The following is a 19,050-nucleotide window of genomic DNA, read 5'->3' on the forward strand; positions in this document are numbered from 1 at the left end:
TGAGAGCGCCAAACCCCTCAGAGAAAAATTACATTGGCTACCACTAAAAGATCGAATTGTATTCAAAATCTGTACCTTAACTCATAAAATCATCCATGGAGAGGCCCCATCATACATGTCAGACCTAATTGACCTACCAGCACAAAATATCAAAAGTTCATCACGTACCTTCCTAAACCTGAAATTCAAGTGTATTCTATAACAATGCGCATAACTTGGCGGGGGGGGGGGTCTTTTACTTAGGCGCGCTGGCATTTCTAGCGCGTGTTAAAAATAGGCGTACGCTAAATGTTAGACGCCCATAGGAATGTATTGTCATCTTTAGCATTTAGCGAGCACCTATTTTTAACATTCACTAAAAACACCAGCACACCTTAGTAAAAGACCCCCTTAATTGGCTTAACAAACTAATCAGTGTTGATAACAGGTCTTAACGAGCAATAATGAGCACTAATTGGCAATAGTTAGAATTTACATGCACAACTCACTAAGCGGTCCTTTTACAAAGGTGCGCCTAAAGTGACCTGCAGTAATGCAGGTGCGTGTGTTGGATGCTCGCTGGACCATTCCTCTACCACATCTGCAAAAAAGGGGTGTTTTGGGGGGGGGGCAGGAAATGGACATGCAGCAAAATTAAAACCAGCACATCTATTTACAGCCTGAGCCCTTAATGCCACCCATTGACTTAGCGGTAAGGGCTCACGCATTACCTATGCGGTAACCAGCCTGCACCAACTGCCAATTACCACCGGGAATGCCCCTGTGTTAGAAAATATTTTTTTTTCATAACAGGAAAAAGCAATGTTATACCTGCACATGAATGATGTGTCTCTTTCCAACTGGAATAATATTTACTAAAGTATAATGGTGACTGACCATATAATGTCTTGTGAGTCAGGGTACATTTGAAAATGATCCTTGCTCATATCGGCAGCCAGTGTAAGCATTACAGTAATGTTCCTATTGTACATTTGAGATTCACATAACAATCTGGCGGCTGTGTTTTGTATTATTTGTAATTTTTTAAATAGTAGTAGTAATAATAATGCTAGTGTAAGTTGACAGTGTGCCTACATTTAGGCTTACCCACTTTTGCCAGGTCTGTGGCTGATGTAAATGTATATATATATTTTTTTGTTACATTTGTACCCCGCACTTTCCCACTCATGGCAGGCTCAATGCAGCTTACATGGGGCAATGGAGGGTTAAGTGACTTGCCCAGAGTCACAAGGAGTTGCCTGTGCCTGAAGTGGGAATCGAACTCAGTTCCTCAGTTCCCCAGGACCAAAGTCCACCACCCTAACCAAGTCCACCACCCTAACCACTAGGCCACTCCTCCACTATGCCAAAATGCAGCACTTTAGTGCATAACTTGCAGTATTCTGTAAGTGGGAGCCTATGCTTCTTTATAGAATAAGCCTAAATTTCCATGCAATATATAGACTATGCTGAGCGCTGCTCCGCATGACTAAATTTAGTCGCAGGCAGTTATTTTCTACCGCCTGTTTTTGGTGTGTGCCAAACTCAGAATTGCAACCAGGCACACACGCTAGCTGGGCAGTAATGCTGATTTGACACACACAACATGCTTGTAGGCCCTTGCGTGCCTTTGTAAAAGGGCCCCTAAGTGTATTCTTAACTCACTGTGCCTAAATTCTAATGCATGCAGCCAAAAAACGGTGTGGTTATTATAGGCAGGGGAAAGGGGAGTTTCATGGGTGTTCCAAAATTTACGTGCACAGTTATAGAATATGCCCCTGTGTGCCTAAACCTATGCGCCAGTATTTATGCCACATTTCCCTTGGCACTGTCATATCAACTAAACGTATTCTACATACTGCGCCTAAATATAGGCACCACTTACAGAATACGCTTAGGCAGATATTTATTCTGCTCAGAGTTTTTAAGCACCTATTTATATAGAATCTGACCCTATATTCATTGCAAAAATTGTTTTAAAAATAGTTATTGGGAGTGAAGTGGACTGATGACAATACGAGGTGGTTCAACCGACTTCCTATTTGGAGGTTCACCTCTGAAGTTCCGTACTCCTTTTTTAAGAAGAATATGCTAATCAAAATATGGTAGATATATAGTGGTGAGTAACAAAAAGAGTAGGGAAAGGACCAATGGGCTTCCAATGATAAAAAGGGGCTCCCAGAATTAAAAATGTAGAAGTTTATTAAGCAGCCAACATAAATGAGATTTGACAGGAAGCCATGTTTCGACGATACCATGGCTACTTCAGGAGTCAATGCATATATAAACATACAACAAAATCATTACATTAAAATAAATTATACAAAAATATATATTTGTATAAAAACTCATTTAATATCATTTTTTATACAAACATATATTTTTGTATAATTTGTTTTAACGTAATGATTTTACATAAGCTTATGGTTTACCTGTTGTATTCTATTTGTATGGTTGCTTTATTATTGGAAACAAAATGTATTTTGTTGTATGTTTATAGATGCATCAACTCCTGAAGCAGGCATTGTGTAGTCAAAACACAGCCCCGTGTCGTCTCATTTTTATTGGCCTCTTAATAAACTTCTATTTTTTATTTTTATGGTCCTCCTTTTTATTAATAGAAGCCCATTGATCCTTTCCTTACTCTTTTTATATGATTTAACTGTCGGTTCTGTAGGAAATTTTCTTTCTTTTTTCATGCCACATATCATGAAATGAGAAGACAATTTACAATTCTCCATTGTATATCTACACATTGTTCAAACATTCCCATGGATGAATAATGTCAGCTCAAAACATTTTTTTGTATGCAAAATTTTTTTTATTAGTAACATTGGAAAATTCACAATTATAGAACTGGTATAATTTTTACCTTTAAGCAACCCAATCTTAGGGACCCTTTTGCTATGCTATGGTAAAAGGAGCCCTGCGGTGTTCTCTGAGAATTTATTTGCTGTGCACTGAGGCCCCTTTTACCGTAGCAGAGTTTTTGTGGGGAAAAAAAGGAAATGGCATTGCTTTAAATATATACATCCACACGGCCATTTCCTGTGGGAGCCCTTACTGCCTCCCACGCTAACCCAGCGGTAACCAGGCAATGTCATGCGTCGTATGCTGCCTGGTTACCGCCGGTTAAGCCCCTGTGGAAATATTTTTATAATATTTCTGCTGGTGCCGGAAATGGCGTGCATTGGGGGTGGATCTACCGCTGGCATCCTTGTTGGGCTGGTAGTTCCAGGGTGCCCCGCAGCAGCCCTTTAGTAAAAAGCCCCTAAATGAGAGAAAGGATAACATTAAGCAATCAGATGCAGCAATCATTTATAACCTGCATACTGCCATAGTTCTAAAGCAGCTCACAAAATAACATTTACAAAACATAAATACACAAAACATACAGCATACATAGCACAAATATCCTACTCATATGACTTAAAATGCAGAATTAAACCACTTCATTTCATGCCTTACTTTTAAGAAGACACAGAATTCTTTGTTGTCGAAGTGAATTTGGATTTTAGCTATTGAAATCTCATAAGAGTTAGAAACATAGCATTAGGAAATCTTACCCCCCCCCCCCCCCCCCCCGTATCCCTTTATTTATTCCTTTGCTGAAGACGTTGTGTTGCAGCCCTGGTATATTGTAAACATTTCCTTGCAGCAGTAGAAAAACCCCACAAGTGACAGAGGATTAAACCCAAGGCTCTCATGTTCTGCATACCATGCTCATTTGTCAGCCCCGAAAGGCAATACTTTCCTTATTTTCATGTGGTAGCCCTGCAATATAGTTTAAACTAAGAGGTTACATCAAGTGAGTTTGTCCATTTCTTATATGACTAAAGAGATGGTGCATCTTCTGTCTCCTAGGATTGTAAACTACAAGGCCCCCTTTGCTACTTTGTAGCATCAGCATTTAAGTGACAGGTTGACCTGCTTTCCTATATACCTAAAATGTACAATAACCTTGGACAGATACCTTTACAGAACTCTTTATTACAATGGTTCCCAGGCCTATTTACAGGACCCCTTAGTCAGTATTCCATAGTGTATAATTAGTTTATCGTGCATCTGCAAGGGGCTGTGAATGTGGGAGGGGCATAGGCAGGTCAGGGCATGCCTAGCACTTGCACGCAAATTATAGCATACTACCAGTTAGGCACCTAACTGACAGCAGAACGGTGCAAGCATTTACATCAGCCATTCAGCTAGTATAAGTACCCACACCTAAAGTTAGGCATGTAACTACGGACTTAAGCTAGGATTCTATGATGGCAATTATGGGGCCCTTTTACTAAGCTACAGTAAAAGGGGCTTTGCACTAGTGGCAGTGGCCATTTTTGCTATGCGCTGAAGCCCTTTTTACCGCAGCGGGGGAAAAAAGGCCAAAAAAATAAATGGCCGTGCAGTAACATTGCATTTACCGTGTGGCCATGGGGGGGGGGGGGGGGGGGAGGGAGGAAGCACTTACCACCACCACCCATTGAGGTGACAGTAAGGGTTCTCACACTAACACAGTGGTAACCGGCCAGCGCACAGCGCTGCCTAATTACCACCGCGTAAACCCTGCTAAAATATTTTTCAAATATTTCTGCTAGTACTGTAAATGTCGCACGCTAGGGGTGGAACTACCACTGGCATCCACATTGGGCCGGTGGTAGTTCCGGATTGCTGCGCAGTAAGGCCACGGTAGGCTTACCACTGCTTTGTAAAAGGGCCTCTATATGCAGGATTGCCATTATAAATATGACCCTTAAGGCTCACATAGGGGTCCTTTTACTAAGGTACGCTGAAAAGTGGCCTGCACTGGTGTAGACGCATGTACAGGTCCATGTTTCAACACACCTGCAAAAAAGGCCTTTTTTTTTTTTAGTCAAAAATGGATGTTTGGCAAAATGAAAATTGGCATCCATTTTGGGCCTGAGACCTTACCACCATCCATTCTCTTTGCAGTAAGGTCTCACGTGTTAACCGGTTGGTAATCGTCAGCACACGTACAATTCTGATACCGCCTGGTTAGCACTTGAAATTTTCCGGCACGCGTAGTGGGTGCATGTAAAAAATGAAATTACCGCCTGGCGGGCCACAAGCTAGCCGGGTGGTAGTTCTGAATTGGCATATGTTGGGCGTTCGTAGGCACCTACGTGGTTTAGTAAAAGGGCCCCATACTCTAGGCAACCTGTTGAGAATTATCCCCAGAGGTGTTTGATTAACATACCCTAATACTTTCAACAGGAATATATTACAGAATTAGCTGTTTATGTTCAAAATACACCAAATGTGTTTGATTAATATACCCTAATACTTTCAAAAGCAATAATTTACAGGGTTGGTTTTCTGGTCAAGGAGGTTTTTTTTTAAATAAAGTTTGAACATGTGGTATAACAAAGAATGCAGTAATCTTGGATTTTCTTCTCTTTTTTTTACATTTATTTTCAACAGTCTGTCAACTTACTTCAACAGTATAGACTTAAAATCATCTTCACTCACCTTCCTGTGTGCTTTTCTTTTAATAAGCTGAAATTAACACATCCAGCTTACCTGTTTATTCACAGAGAACTTAAAACTAAATTAAACCTTAGGTTGCCAGATTGCACATCACATCATTACATGTGACTTCTTCAATGTGTTGATGCTCTTCCAGCTTAGAAAGTGCAAAACTTAAGGTTTCATGCAGTCAGGGTGCTATGCAAAAGAAGTAGCCTCTGGGCCAGCCTTGTAATATTTTCTTATAGTCATCACTTTCATAAGTTTGCAGCATCCGATTATCTTTCATGCTACCCATACCTCCCTTTTTGGCTTGCCAGTCTCCTCTTGTTTTTCTATGTCCCCAGTTCAATTGGTTTCTGCTGAAATTGAAACATGATGAGTTTTCATTCATAAATAGACAATGCATTTTTCCCTTATTTTAACCCCTTCCCTCTAGCCCTTGCATTGCAATAAATATTCTTCATATCTTCAATACGTCTCACATCAGATTCAGTATAACAAGAGACAAACACAATATTTTAAACACAAGGAGGAAAAAGCCTCAGCAGACCCCAACCAATTCAAGCAACTATGGTCTATGAGGGTTCCAGTGTCGATCACAGCAGTGGTGTGCTGGAGCAGGCTCTCACAGGCTCGCAAGAGCCGGTTGTTAATTTTTTAAGAATTTTGGGAGCCGGTTGTTAAAGTAGGGCCCTCCATGGCTACTTTAACAACTGGCTTCCAAAATATGGGCTTGGGTCCCCTGCTGAATTCTCTTTTACTTTGCTGGTGGGGATGCTGAACCCTGCCAACCAAGTAAATAGACTACTGCTGCTCTTCGCTCCTTGTTTCCAGCTCTGGGCAGCAGGCTGGGACTTCTCGAGCATGTGAGAGAAGTTCCAGCATGCTACTCAGAGCAAGACATTGGGCGTGGTGGCAGTCCATTTATTGGCTGCCAGCAAAGGTATGCCTAGCGTGCCCGCAAGAAGGGAGGGAGGAGAGAGAGACACGTGTTGCTCCCCCACCCCACCCCCCCACCCCACCCCCCCCACCCCCACGGCCACCCCTGGCCCTTCCAACTGCAGAGCTGGCTACGTCCGGAGAAAGAGCCTGTTGTTAAAAATTTACCAGCACACCCCTGGATCACAGGCATAAAAAATCTTTAATTTTTAAGAAAAAAACAATAATGCTCCACTTCAAATCACTTTGAGAAAAAATAGTACTTAACTTATAAGTTCTCACAACACTGCTTTTGTCTGACGGTGGCCAGCGTTTCGTTAACTGCTTCAGGGACTTGCAATGTATAATCAACAGGAGCAAATTCTAAAACAATGCAAACAAAGTATATAACGCCTTTAATCCATTTAAGTAGGATCACACAAATAGTTGTCCTGACTTGAATGGATAACTTACCTACTTACATTTAGGACTGCATATTCATCAGCACTTCTTAAATTCAGGCTAAAAACCCAGCATAAAGATAAGCAGATAAGTCATTTACTTACTTTGTGATGGCCACCCCCCCCCCCCCCCCCACCTTGAAAATTGACCTCACAATAATATTTTCCTGAATCTCACCTCAAGAAGGACATATCATATTTTTAAACTGTATAGCAGGCTTATCTAGTTCAGTAGTTGAGGACCAGAAACAGGTCAGGTTTTCAGAATATACGTAATGATTATGCATGAGAGATATCAGCATACAGTGGATTTAGTGTGCATGCAAATCTCTCTGATTAATAATCATTAGGAATATCCTGAAAATCTGGCCCATGTGAAGCACTCAAGGACTGAAATGGGACAAGCTTGCTTTATAGCCTCCTGATTTTGAGCTCCTATCACTAGTCTCATAATGAATTGTGTCATTTCGCATTTTTTATCTCCTTTTCTAACTGTTTAAATTGCTGCTATTTAGACTTTGTAATTGAATTTTCTATAGACAACCAGGATGAATCAGTCACACAAGTGGGTGACATTGTCTGAAGAGGCTGATATAGATCATTTCATAGGAAGCTTTAGAAATGCCTAGACAGCTTCACTTTATATGGGGAAATGCTATTATATGGTGCCTGGTAGGAGTCCATACTATAAAGGAAGGTAGGTGCCTACTTTTCCTTTATGGATTACTTCCCTAACTAGGTATAAATGTGTGTAATATTTAGGCAAGAGCACTTATACCACCCATAGAGCTACAAAAATATATAAACAGGATGAAGTCGGTATAGAGGGCAGCTACAAAATTGGTCAATTGTCTCTTTCATAAAGCATATGGGGACAGGCTTAAGGCTCTCAATACGTGTACTTTGGAAGAAAGGCAGGAGAGAGGGGTTATGATAGAGATGTTTAAATACCTCTGTGGCATTAATGTACAGGAGATGAGCCCAAGAGGGCATAAAATGAAGTTAAGAGATTACGGGCTCAGGAGTAATCTAAGGAAATATGTTTTCACAGAAAGGTTGGTGGACATGTAGAACCGCCCCTCAATGGAGATGGTGGAGATGAGGACTATATCTGAATTTAAGAAAGCATGGGACAGACACGTGGGATCTATTAGGGAAAGGAGGAGATAGTGGTTGCTGTGGGCTGGCCAGACTGGATGGTCATTTTGGCTCTTATCTACCGTCATGTTTCTATGTTCTGTGTTTCTAAATGTCACAGATATACATATAACTTACAGGTTACATATGAAAATGTGGGTTTTACCCATGCTCTGCATCTGTGTACACCCCCTTGGAAATACATTCTAGATAAGTTAAGTGGGTATTTACAGAATAGCATTTAGGCAATATGTCGACATATATATATGTGTATATGTGCACATACAATTGTAAATGTTAGCACCTATTTTATAGAATTTGCCCCAAGTATGCACAAAATTTACCACCCTGTTTTCAGTGCAACATGGGGCCTCTTCAGTCTTCTTGTCCATAGAACTGTTTCACTCCTTTTCTTATCTAAGATTTAGCTGCAAGTTTGGACCATCACCATTGTCTTCTCCCTCTGTCATCTAGAAACATGTTTCTTAAAATTTAATAATAATTGTTTTCAATAACAGCCCGTCTTTTACGCAGTTTTTTAAATTCTAATTTTACATGGCTATTTTTCTTCACAAAGGGCCCTTCTACAAAGGCACGCAAAAAAATGACCTGCAGTAGTGTAGATACGTGTTTTGGACGTGCGCAGAATTTTTCAGTGCACCTGTAAAAAAATGCCTTTTTACATTTTTGCCAAAAATGGATGTGCAGCAAAATGAAAATTGCCACATGTCCATTTTGTGTCTGAGACCTTACCACCAGCCATTGACCTAGCGGTAAGGTCTCATGCAGTTACTGGGCAGTAATGCTCTATGCACATAAAATGCTGATTACTGCCCGCATATCAGAAAATAAAAATATTTTCTGGCGCGCATAGCAGATGTGTGTCAAAAATGAAATTACCGCAAGGGCCACGCGGTAGCCAGGTGGTAACTCAAAATTGACACATGGGCACATGTAGGTGACTACGCAGCTTAATAAAAAGGCCCCCCAAACTTTTTTGTGTGTTGAAGAATGGTTAGAAGAGAGAAGAATGGTCAAGGGTCTGGCAGTTAAAATTTAATCAATAAATATTGCAGCTGTCAACCCAGGCTTAACTCAATAGTGGAGAAAAAAGCCTCAGTAACGCCACCCAGCCAGCCTGAAATTACAGCCTATAAGGCATGGGCCCAGCGCACCATCATCTGGCTCAAAAAAACTCCACAATTCCTTAGTGTCTCAAGGTATATATATTGCAAACCTTTTGTCAATACTACTAATAAGGTGACAAACGTGTATGTATACTTCATAGAGCACAGAATGTAGATAGAATCAATTACTTTCCGTTCTATTCATGCAGTTTACATCAGTTCAATATCAAATCAATACTGCTACTTTTCAGTCCTGGTGTTACAGCCACAAATCACTTAGCTTCAATCCAATCGCTGCAGTGTTTCACTGTCCAAAATATCACCGGCTTCAACCCAACAGGGAATCCCCGTTTCGCTTCCGCTGCATCAAGGGTTTCAACGCTCCATCTAGGATTACAATCCTGTGTCTCGTCTACTGTATCCAAACCAAGCAGGTAGCTTGAGCGGTAACAACAGCATTCATCTGCTGCTTTGTGCTGCTTTTTGGACGCTTTTCTGTATTGAAAATGAGCCCCTAAATGGACTTTGCAGTCCTTATTTTGCATCATTTTCTATGTTTATTGTTTATATAATTACATCTTCATCATATCTTATTTCCAAGTTTCTCTATTGACCAATCATGGAGCTGAAATAGGTAAGGAAATGTTGTAAGACTTCCTTGACAGTGTTGACGAAGAAAATAGTTGTGTATAAAAGTGCCCATGCAGTAAACTATTACGCAGTTAATTAGTATATAAAAGGGGAATTTATGCTTCCATGACTAGATCTTCCACTGCTAAACTGAAGGCTTGATTTACTAAGGGGACCTTTTATTAAGCTGCGTTGGGCACTAACATGCTCCTAACGCAGCTTAAAAGGGCATACCGTGGGACGAGCTTAAGTGACCTGCGGTAACTTTGACATTTGCGTACACAAATAAACTTTTAAACTTTTTTCCTTGGAAGGGGGCATGTCGGGGGTTGCAGAGAGTGGGCATTTCTGCACTAATTGGTTAGCACATCTATATTGCCTTTGCTAACTTTTTGTGTGCTTTGTAGAAAGGAATAGCAAATCAGGCCCATAGTGCTGAAAACAAATTGTGGTACCCATCACCTAACCATTATATATTCTGTTTGTTTCAAGGGAACATGACAAAGACCCAGAGACATTCTTTAAAATATTGCTGAAACTTAAGAAAATATGCTACATTTTCATCTGTCTGTCCTTGGAGAAACATTCATGGATGTACCAGGTATTTTCTTTTCTTCTGTTGTCTCTGATGTTATTTAGGAGATTATCTTATTTCTGAGCATCTATTTATGTAATTCAAATGCCTCTTACTGTCTTACAAGTGCACTCATTCTGTAGCTCCTCATTACCTTTTCTCTCTTGTCTTTCCCAACACTACTCCTCGGGAACTCTGATCATCAGGTAAGTTACTCAATAGAATATAGAAAAATGAAGGCAGATAAAGACTATCAGGCATATTTTCAAAGCACTTTGGGAGGCTAAGTTCCATAGGTTTCTATGGAACTTTGGGAGGCTAAGTGCTTTGAAAATGAGCCTCAGCATGGCCTATCTAGTCTGCCCATCCATGCCACCAACAGTCTCTTCCTCTTCATTAGAGATCCTGTGCACTTGCCAAAAAAGTGGAACCACTTTTAGTCTTATCTGGAAAGTTACAGTGGGGGAAATAAGTATTTGATCCCTTGCTGATTTTGTAAGTTTGCCCACTGACAAAGACATGAGCAGCCCATAATTGAAGGGTAGGTTATTGGTAACAGTGAGAGATAGCACATCACAAATTAAATCCGGAAAATCACATTGTGGAAAGTATATGAATTTATTTGCATTCTGCAGAGGGAAATAAGTATTTAATCCCTCTGGCAAACAAGACCTAATACTTGGTGGCAAAACACTTGTTGGCAAGCACAGCGGTCAGACGTCTTCTGTAGTTGATGATGAGGTTTGCACACATGTCAGGAGGAATTTTGGTCCACTCCTCTTTGCAGATCATCTCTAAATCATTAAGAGTTCTGGGCTGTCGCTTGGCAACTCGCAGCTTCAGCTCCCTCCATAAGTTTTCAATGGGATTAAGGTCTGGTGACTGGCTAGGCCACTCCATGACCCTAATGTGCTTCTTCCTGAGCCACTCCTTTGTTGCCTTGGCTGTATGTTTTGGGTCATTGTCGTGCTGGAAGACCCAGCCACGACCCATTTTTAAGGCCCTGGCGGAGGGAAGGAGGTTGTCACTCAGAATTGTACGGTACATGGCCCTATCCATTCTCCCATTGATGCGGTGAAGTAGTCCTGTGCCCTTAGCAGAGAAACACCCCCAAAACATAACATTTCCACCTCCATGCTTGACAGTGGGGACGGTGTTCTTTGGGTCATAGGCAGCATTTCTCTTCCTCCAAACACGGCGAGTTGAGTTCATGCCAAAGAGCTCAATTTTTGTCTCATCTGACCACAGCACCTTCTCCCAATCACTCTCGGCATCATCCAGGTGTTCACTGGCAAACTTCAGACGGGCCGTCACATGTGCCTTCCGGAGCAGGGGGACCTTGCGGGCACTGCAGGATTGCAATCCGTTATGTCGTAATGTGTTACCAATGGTTTTCGTGGTGACAGTGGTCCCAGCTGCCTTGAGATCATTGACAAGTTCCCCCCTTGTAGTTGTAGGCTGATTTCTAACCTTCCTCATGATCAAGGATACCCCACGAGGTGAGATTTTGCGTGGAGCCCCAGATCTTTGTCGATTGACAGTCATTTTGTACTTCTTCCATTTTCTTACTATGGCACCAACAGTTGTCTCCTTCTCGCCCAGCGTCTTACTGATGGTTTTGTAGCCCATTCCAGCCTTGTGCAGGTGTATGATCTTGTCCCTGACATCCTTAGACAGCTCCTTGCTCTTGGCCATTTTGTAGAGGTTAGAGTCTGACTGATTCACTGAGTCTGTGGACAGGTGTCTTTCATACAGGTGACCATTGCCGACAGCTGTCTGTCATGCAGGTAACGAGTTGATTTGGAGCATCTACCTGGTCTGTAGGGGCCAGATCTCTTACTGGTTGGTGGGGGATCAAATACTTATTTCCCTCTGCAGAATGCAAATAAATTCATATACTTTCCACAATGTGATTTTCCGGATTTAATTTGTGATGTGCTATCTCTCACTGTTACCAATAACCTACCCTTCAATTATGGGCTGCTCATGTCTTTGTCAGTGGGCAAACTTACAAAATCAGCAAGGGATCAAATACTTATTTCCCCCACTGTATATGTTTGATTGAGCACAGATACGTTTTCTATATCTTTACTATTTCATTTAAGCATGATATTTGATGCATCATTGTGGACATTCAGAGGAAGGTGGGTTTTTTGTTTTTGTTTTTCTTAATGCCAATGAAGTAATTGCCAGTGAAACCAATGTTGAAAGTGAAATCAACATGGTGGGGCTCTGAGGCTTTTTCCTCCCTTGTATATGTAACAGTTAAATTTATAGTCATAGAAGGAGCTTCTTTTTTGAATGCCTATTGATCTCTTTATTCCTCTTGGCTTGTTGAAACTTAATCCTATGTACGTGTCCCTAGTTTTCTTGAATTCAGATATATCCCCCTGTTTACTAAGCCGCAGTAATGGCTGCAGTGTCCTAATGCCAACACAACCTATTCACTTTGAATGGGCTGTATCGACGTTGCCACGCAGCTTAGTAAACAGGAAGGATAGTCTTTGTCTCCAACATCTCCACCAGAAGACTGTTCCACAAATTCACCACCCTTTCCATGAAAAGTATTTCTTCAGGTTACTCCTGAATCTGTCCCCTTTCACCTCCATCCTATGCCCCCTCATTCCAGTTGAGAGAGACTCGCCTCCTGTGCATTTTCAATTGGTTACTGGCATTTCATATTTATGCTGCTATCCTGGGTTTTGCAAAGCCTATGCTTTATCCAAGTTTGTTAAAGTATTCAAAAAAATTTTTGAGGGCGACATGGATGTTTGTTTGAAATGACCCCATCACTTGTTTGCTCCTTTCGGATGGGGTTCTCTTCAAAGGCAACTGGATCTTTGGGTTGGAGCTCTAGTTCCTGGATCATTGGTGGAGCTGGATGGTCATATGAGTCTGGTTTTCTCGAGACACATGGCCTTAACATCTGTTTTGTAGAAGTTTACATTTTAGATACACAAATGGATTATTCTGAAGCAATATAATATGTTCTTCAAACACAGTCTTGATTAACGTATACAGTTAAAAAAAAACATTGATAATTATTAAATAAAACTGAAAGCTGAGCAAGGGGTTGTTTTTTGAGACGTGTGAAGATATTGCTCAACAGTTTAAGTGTTTTATGGCACATTGATTTGATCTCAAGATTTAATCTAAAATTCTTGATTTCAACAGTTGAGCTAATGGGGTCTTTTCCTCCTCATAGTGGAAATATTGCAGACTCTTAATTCAGACTTGCATAGTTTGGATAGAGTTTAAATATATCTCTGCCAGAAGATGGCAGGTGAAATTTTATCAATAAGCATAACAAAGTTTGAAGGCATTGGTTGTGAGTTCTGGCATTGAGCTGATTGTTAGTTTGATAGTTCAGCTGAGAAGGACATTCGAATGCTACAACTGATAGACAGGTCTGGGAAAAAGAATCTGTGATTACATTTGAATATGTCCCTGTGGTAAAACTATACAAACACAAGATTTTGGGTATGAACAAGTTTCTTTTTAATTTATCTTTATTGCTTTTTAAAATACAGTTATGTGTATTTCTGGAACTCTCCTTAGCAGTGGAATACCTAGGGTAGTTGACACCCGGGGCCGGTCATTTTTTATCACCCCCCCCCCCCCCCCCCACAAAACACTCAGGACCTATAGAGCAATTCTACCATACCATAAGCAGTCATTTCTACGAGTCACACAAGGAAAAGGAAAGCATCTTAAACACTACAGTGAGCACTAGAACATCAATTCACCTATTGTAAAACGAAACCAGACAGAATAGTACAGATCGTAGATCCTGCACAGTCAATGCCAACTGAAAGCCATGTCTTTTTCACAAACACAGATACACCCTAATCCACTATAGAATAAGTAATCATAAGCTTTCTATTTAGACAAAAATTAAAATGAACCCCCAATGCCAGACTCTGCATACAATGCAACACCACAGAAACTGTCCCCTAGTACTGTGCAAAATATAAAGAGCAGATGTAAATTTGAAAAAAACTAACAAGTACCAATCACCACTTTACAAATTAACAAATAGAAATAAAACAAATATAGAAAGTAAAATAATACCATTTTATTGGACTAATACATTTAGCTTTCAGAGGCCAAAACCTCCGTCCTCGGGTCAGTACAGTATAGTGCTGTTACAGTAACCGATCCTGACCTGAGGAAGGGGGTTTTGTTCTCCGAAAGTTAGTCAAAATGTATTAAAATTAGTCCAATAAAAGATTACCTTGTTTACATGTTCTATTATAAACATTTATTAACATAGCTACAATACTACTTTATCCTAAAGCAAAAAACAAAAATATATATTTTATTTACAGTTTGTTGTCTCTGGTTTCTGCTTTCCTCATCTTCTTTCACCGTCTTCCTTCCATCCAGCATCTGTCTTCGTTCTCTGCCATCCAGTGTCAGCCCTCTCTGCTGTCCCCTCCATCCAATGTCTGCCCTCTCTCCCTGCCCCTTCCATCCACATCTGCCCTCTGTCTCTGCCCCCTCCATTCACTGTCTGCCCTTTCCCTTCCATCCACTCCACTGTCTGCCCATTCTCTCTGCTCCTTCAATCCACCATTTGCCCTCCCTCTCCCATCCATCCAGGGTCTGCCCTCCCTCTTGCTCCCCCTTCCATCTAGGATCTGTCCCCTCTCTCTCTGCCCCTTTTTTCAGCCCCCAGTTCCAGCCCCCTTCTCCCCTCTGAACACCCCCACCCCAGTCCCCTTCTCCCCTCCCCTTCTCCTGTCTGAGACCCCCACCCCAGTCCCCTTCTCCCCTCCCCCTCCCCTGTCTGAGACCCCACCCCAGTCTCCTTCTCCCCTCCCCGTCTCCCATCTGAGATCCCCAACCCAGTCCCCTTCTCCCCTCTGAACACCCCCACCCCAGTCCTCTTCTCCCCTCCCCTTCTCCCGTCTGAGACCCCCACCCCAGTCCCCTTCTCCCCTCCCCTTTCTGAGACCCCACCTCAGTCCCATTTTCCCCTCTGAACACCCCCACCCCAGTCCCCTTCTCCCCTCCCCTTCCCCCGTCTGAGATCTCCACTCCAGTCCCCTTCTCCCCTCCCCGTCTCCCATCTGAGATCCCCAACCCAGTCCCCTTCTCCCCTCCCCCTGTCTGAGATCCCCACCCCAGTCCCCTTCTCCCCTCCCCTCTGAACACCCCCACCCCAGTCCCCTTCTCCCCTCTGAACACCCCCACCCCAGTCCCCTTCTCCCCTTTTCCCCTCTGAACACCCCCACCCCAGTCCCCTTCTCCCCTCCCCTTCTTCTGTCTGAGACCCCCACCCCAGTCCCCTTCTCCCCTCCCCTGTCTGAGACCCCCTTCTCCCCTCCCCGTCTCTCCTCTGAGATCCCCAACCCAGTCCCCTTCTCCCCTCCCCTGTCTGAGATCCCCACCCCAGTCCCCTTCTCCCCTCCCCTTTTCCCCTCTGAACACCCCCACCCGAGTCCCTTTCGCCCCTCTCCTTCCCCACCTCAGTCCCGTTCTCACTACTGTCTGAATCGGCGAAGCAGCATCACAGGCAGCGCCTCGTCTGCCCTGCTGCTTGTAAAAAAATCAAATCTCCTTCTCCTCGTCTTGACGTCGACTCGGGCCTTCCAATCAATCACTATGTCCCGCCCGCCCTCGCGGAAGTTACCTTAGAGGAGGGCGGGACATAGTGATTGATTGGAAGGCCCGAGTCGACGTCAAGACGAGGAGAAGGAGAGATTTGATTTTTTCACAAGCAGGGCAGACGAGGCGCTGCCTGCGACACTGCTTCGCCGATTTTGTTTAAAGGAGGCGGTGGGAGCGGAGCACCCCCCACCCACTGGCACCCGGGGCGGACCGCCCCCACCACCCCCCCCCCCCCCCCCTTGGTATGCCACTGCTACTTAGCCAAATGTTTGCATCTTTCCCAATCAAATAGGTCATTCAAAATTGTATAATTTTCAGGAAATTTTGCTTCGAGTCTTAGTTTCCCTTCTGTTCATACTTTTCTTCTGTTGCTCCACTTCTGGCCACCATATTTTTGTTCTACTTTTTATATTAATAAACCTTTATAGTAATCCAGATGGTCAATTAGCAGATGTGCCCATAAATAATTAAATATGCATATGTTGTGAATGGACATTTGAGTTTTGCATGGTGAAAGCAGAACATGATAAACAGAAGCAGAATATTGACAAGAAAGTGAATAGTGCAAATGGGGGCAGGGATTGTTGGTTATTTTTTATCATGGGACGAAATAACCAACAATTCCTGCTCCATTTGTACTATTCACCTTCTTGTCGATGTTCTGCTTCTTTTTATCATGTTCCACACCTACCATGCAAAACTCAGATGTCCATTATATTTATTACCTTTCTCTGAGAAATGATAAAAAAAGAAAAAAAATCATGTGGACTATTCTATAATATACTAACCCCCCCCCCCCCCCCCTCTTTTTTTACAAAGCTGCTCGGTAATGCCAACACAGCCTATTCACTTTGAATGGGCTGTATCGGCATTACTGCACTGGCAGTCGCTAGCGCGGCTTTGTAAAAGGGGGGGGGGGGGGTAAGGGACAAAAAACAATGAGGAGTCCTTTCACTAAGTACTGTGGTAAGTACTAATGTTTGCTTACTGCAAGTAAAAAGCAGTACCATGGGGTGCGTTCAGGTGTCCCACGATAATTTTGGGATCGGCACATGCTACCTACGTGCTAAAAAAATAAAATTTATCTTTTAGTGCTGGGGGCATGTTTGGGAGTAGAGAGTGGGGTGCAGCTATGCTAATTGGTTAGTGGGTAGGCATTGCCACGCGCTAACTGATTAGTACATGAGCCCTTACGGCCTACAAAATAAGTGGCAGTAAGGGCTCACGTACTACACACTAATGGGGAAATTAGCACGTGGCCATTATTGGAAAAACAGAAACATCTGTCTTTTACTGGCAGTGCTAAAAATGTCAGTGCGTCGGAAAGACCCAAGTTGGGGCCACTTTTTAGCACTGCTTGGAAAGAGGGCCCCCTTAATGTTGTTTCTGTAGCTCATAGAAAGGAAATAAAAGACAAGGGGAGTAATAATTTCCTAAATATGTTTATTCAGTTAAATAACTTACAAAAAAATAAAAAAGGAGCTATATTTTATTTATTTATTTATTTTATTTTGCTGCATTTATATCCCACATTTTCCCACCTATTTGCAGGCTCAATGTGGCTTACAATATAATACAACTACAATCACATAGAGAATCAGAGTATATATAACATAAGGTGCATAGGAATATTATGGCAATCATATTAACAGAGAAGAATTTCAGAATTATTGCTATTAAGGTTCATACGAAAATTATGTTGATTAAGAAGTGGGTAAGTGGATAACAACATAATATAATGATATCAGGACAAGGTATAATTGTCAGTAATTAGGATAAATGGATAACAACATAACATAATGATATCAGGACAGGGTATGATTATCAGTAATTAGGGTGTAAATAAAATAGGCAAAATAAAAGAGTTCCTATATATATATATATATATATATATATATATATATATATATATATATATATATATATATATATATATAATTTCATACCAGTCTTTTGGGGTTATTTACCCTTTCTCTAAATGATTACTTATGCTCGTACTTAGAAACAGTTATTGGCATGAATATTGCTTGCACAATGTATTTTTAATATCTGTACTACAACTTAACATCACTTTGAGAGTAATAGGTGAGCACTTCATTTTCTTTTTTTTTTTGTTTGGTTTTAGATCTACAGTTTTGTTTGATGCAAAGATTGTTATCTTTGCTAGTAGTGCAATTTGATTTGATTTCTTCTTAGTACAGAGATCAGTATTCGAAAGATCTGCCTGGGAATTAGTCTTATAGACCTGGTGGGGTTTAAAATACTTCCCTGGTTAAGTAAATTTTACCTAGGTAAACTATTGCCCATACAACAGTTACCCAGACAAAATAAAACATCTGGAACATTTCTAGGGTGTGTAGCTATACTTCAGCCAAACAGCACTGACATTCAGCATTACTCAGCTTAAGTTAGATAGAAAAATCTAGTCGACTAATTTATCTAGTTAGACCCAGCAGCACTTTTACCAGATGAGAATTGCTGAATATCTAGATGAAATTAGCAAAATAGCAATATGTAACCTGGGTCTCACCGCACCACCATAATAATCAAACAAAAGCAGAGACTGGCCAACAGGCACTCCAACACAGGAAATGGTGCTTAAAAGATGCTTATTCGCTGCTTGGACGAGAGGACCCGACACGGTCCATGTTTCGGCACAATCAAATGCCTGCCTCAGGGGTCATATAAATATTCAAGCAAGCACTGAACTATTGAAATTGCCCAAAGAACTCTGTTTTGGAGAAAATTCAGACACACGGCGTTACCCGAAGGCATCAGCTCGGTATTTTCCAATATTTGTCTAATGAGCATGTATTGATATATGGTGTCAGCCTTGCCAGTGCCTCAAGATCATATTCATTGGACTGTTACGAGGACTCTCCTGAAATTCATCTCGTATCTATCTTCTCTTTCCTAAGGAGGAATAATTAGATCTGTCCATTACTATGTTAAGTGTTTTTTATAGCGCCTTTGTTTCTGGTTTTGCTATAAACTCGTAGTAAGAGACCGAGTAAACGCAGGTTGGCCTCTAACTGAGCTGACCAGTATCTCAAAAAGAAAATATCAACGTATTGGCAGTATTGTACCCAGATAATTTACACACGTAGGAGATCTTTTACTAAAGATT

The 19,050-nt window shown here is 41.7% G+C and overlaps 1 protein-coding gene across 1 annotated transcript in view; it reads left to right on the forward strand.

Moving 5' to 3' along the window:
- GTDC1 (glycosyltransferase like domain containing 1) overlaps window positions 1–19,050 on the forward strand; it is a 451,648-nt gene that overhangs the window by 353,355 nt on the left and 79,243 nt on the right. The window contains 2 exon segments of the mRNA XM_030209762.1: window positions 10,229–10,284; window positions 10,287–10,337. Of these exon segments, the coding sequence (XP_030065622.1) occupies window positions 10,229–10,284; window positions 10,287–10,337 (107 nt within the window).

The sequence above is a fragment of the Microcaecilia unicolor genome, chromosome 7 (genome assembly GCF_901765095.1).
Source record: "Microcaecilia unicolor chromosome 7, aMicUni1.1, whole genome shotgun sequence".
In the NCBI taxonomy this organism is placed as follows: Eukaryota; Metazoa; Chordata; class Amphibia; order Gymnophiona; family Siphonopidae; genus Microcaecilia; species Microcaecilia unicolor.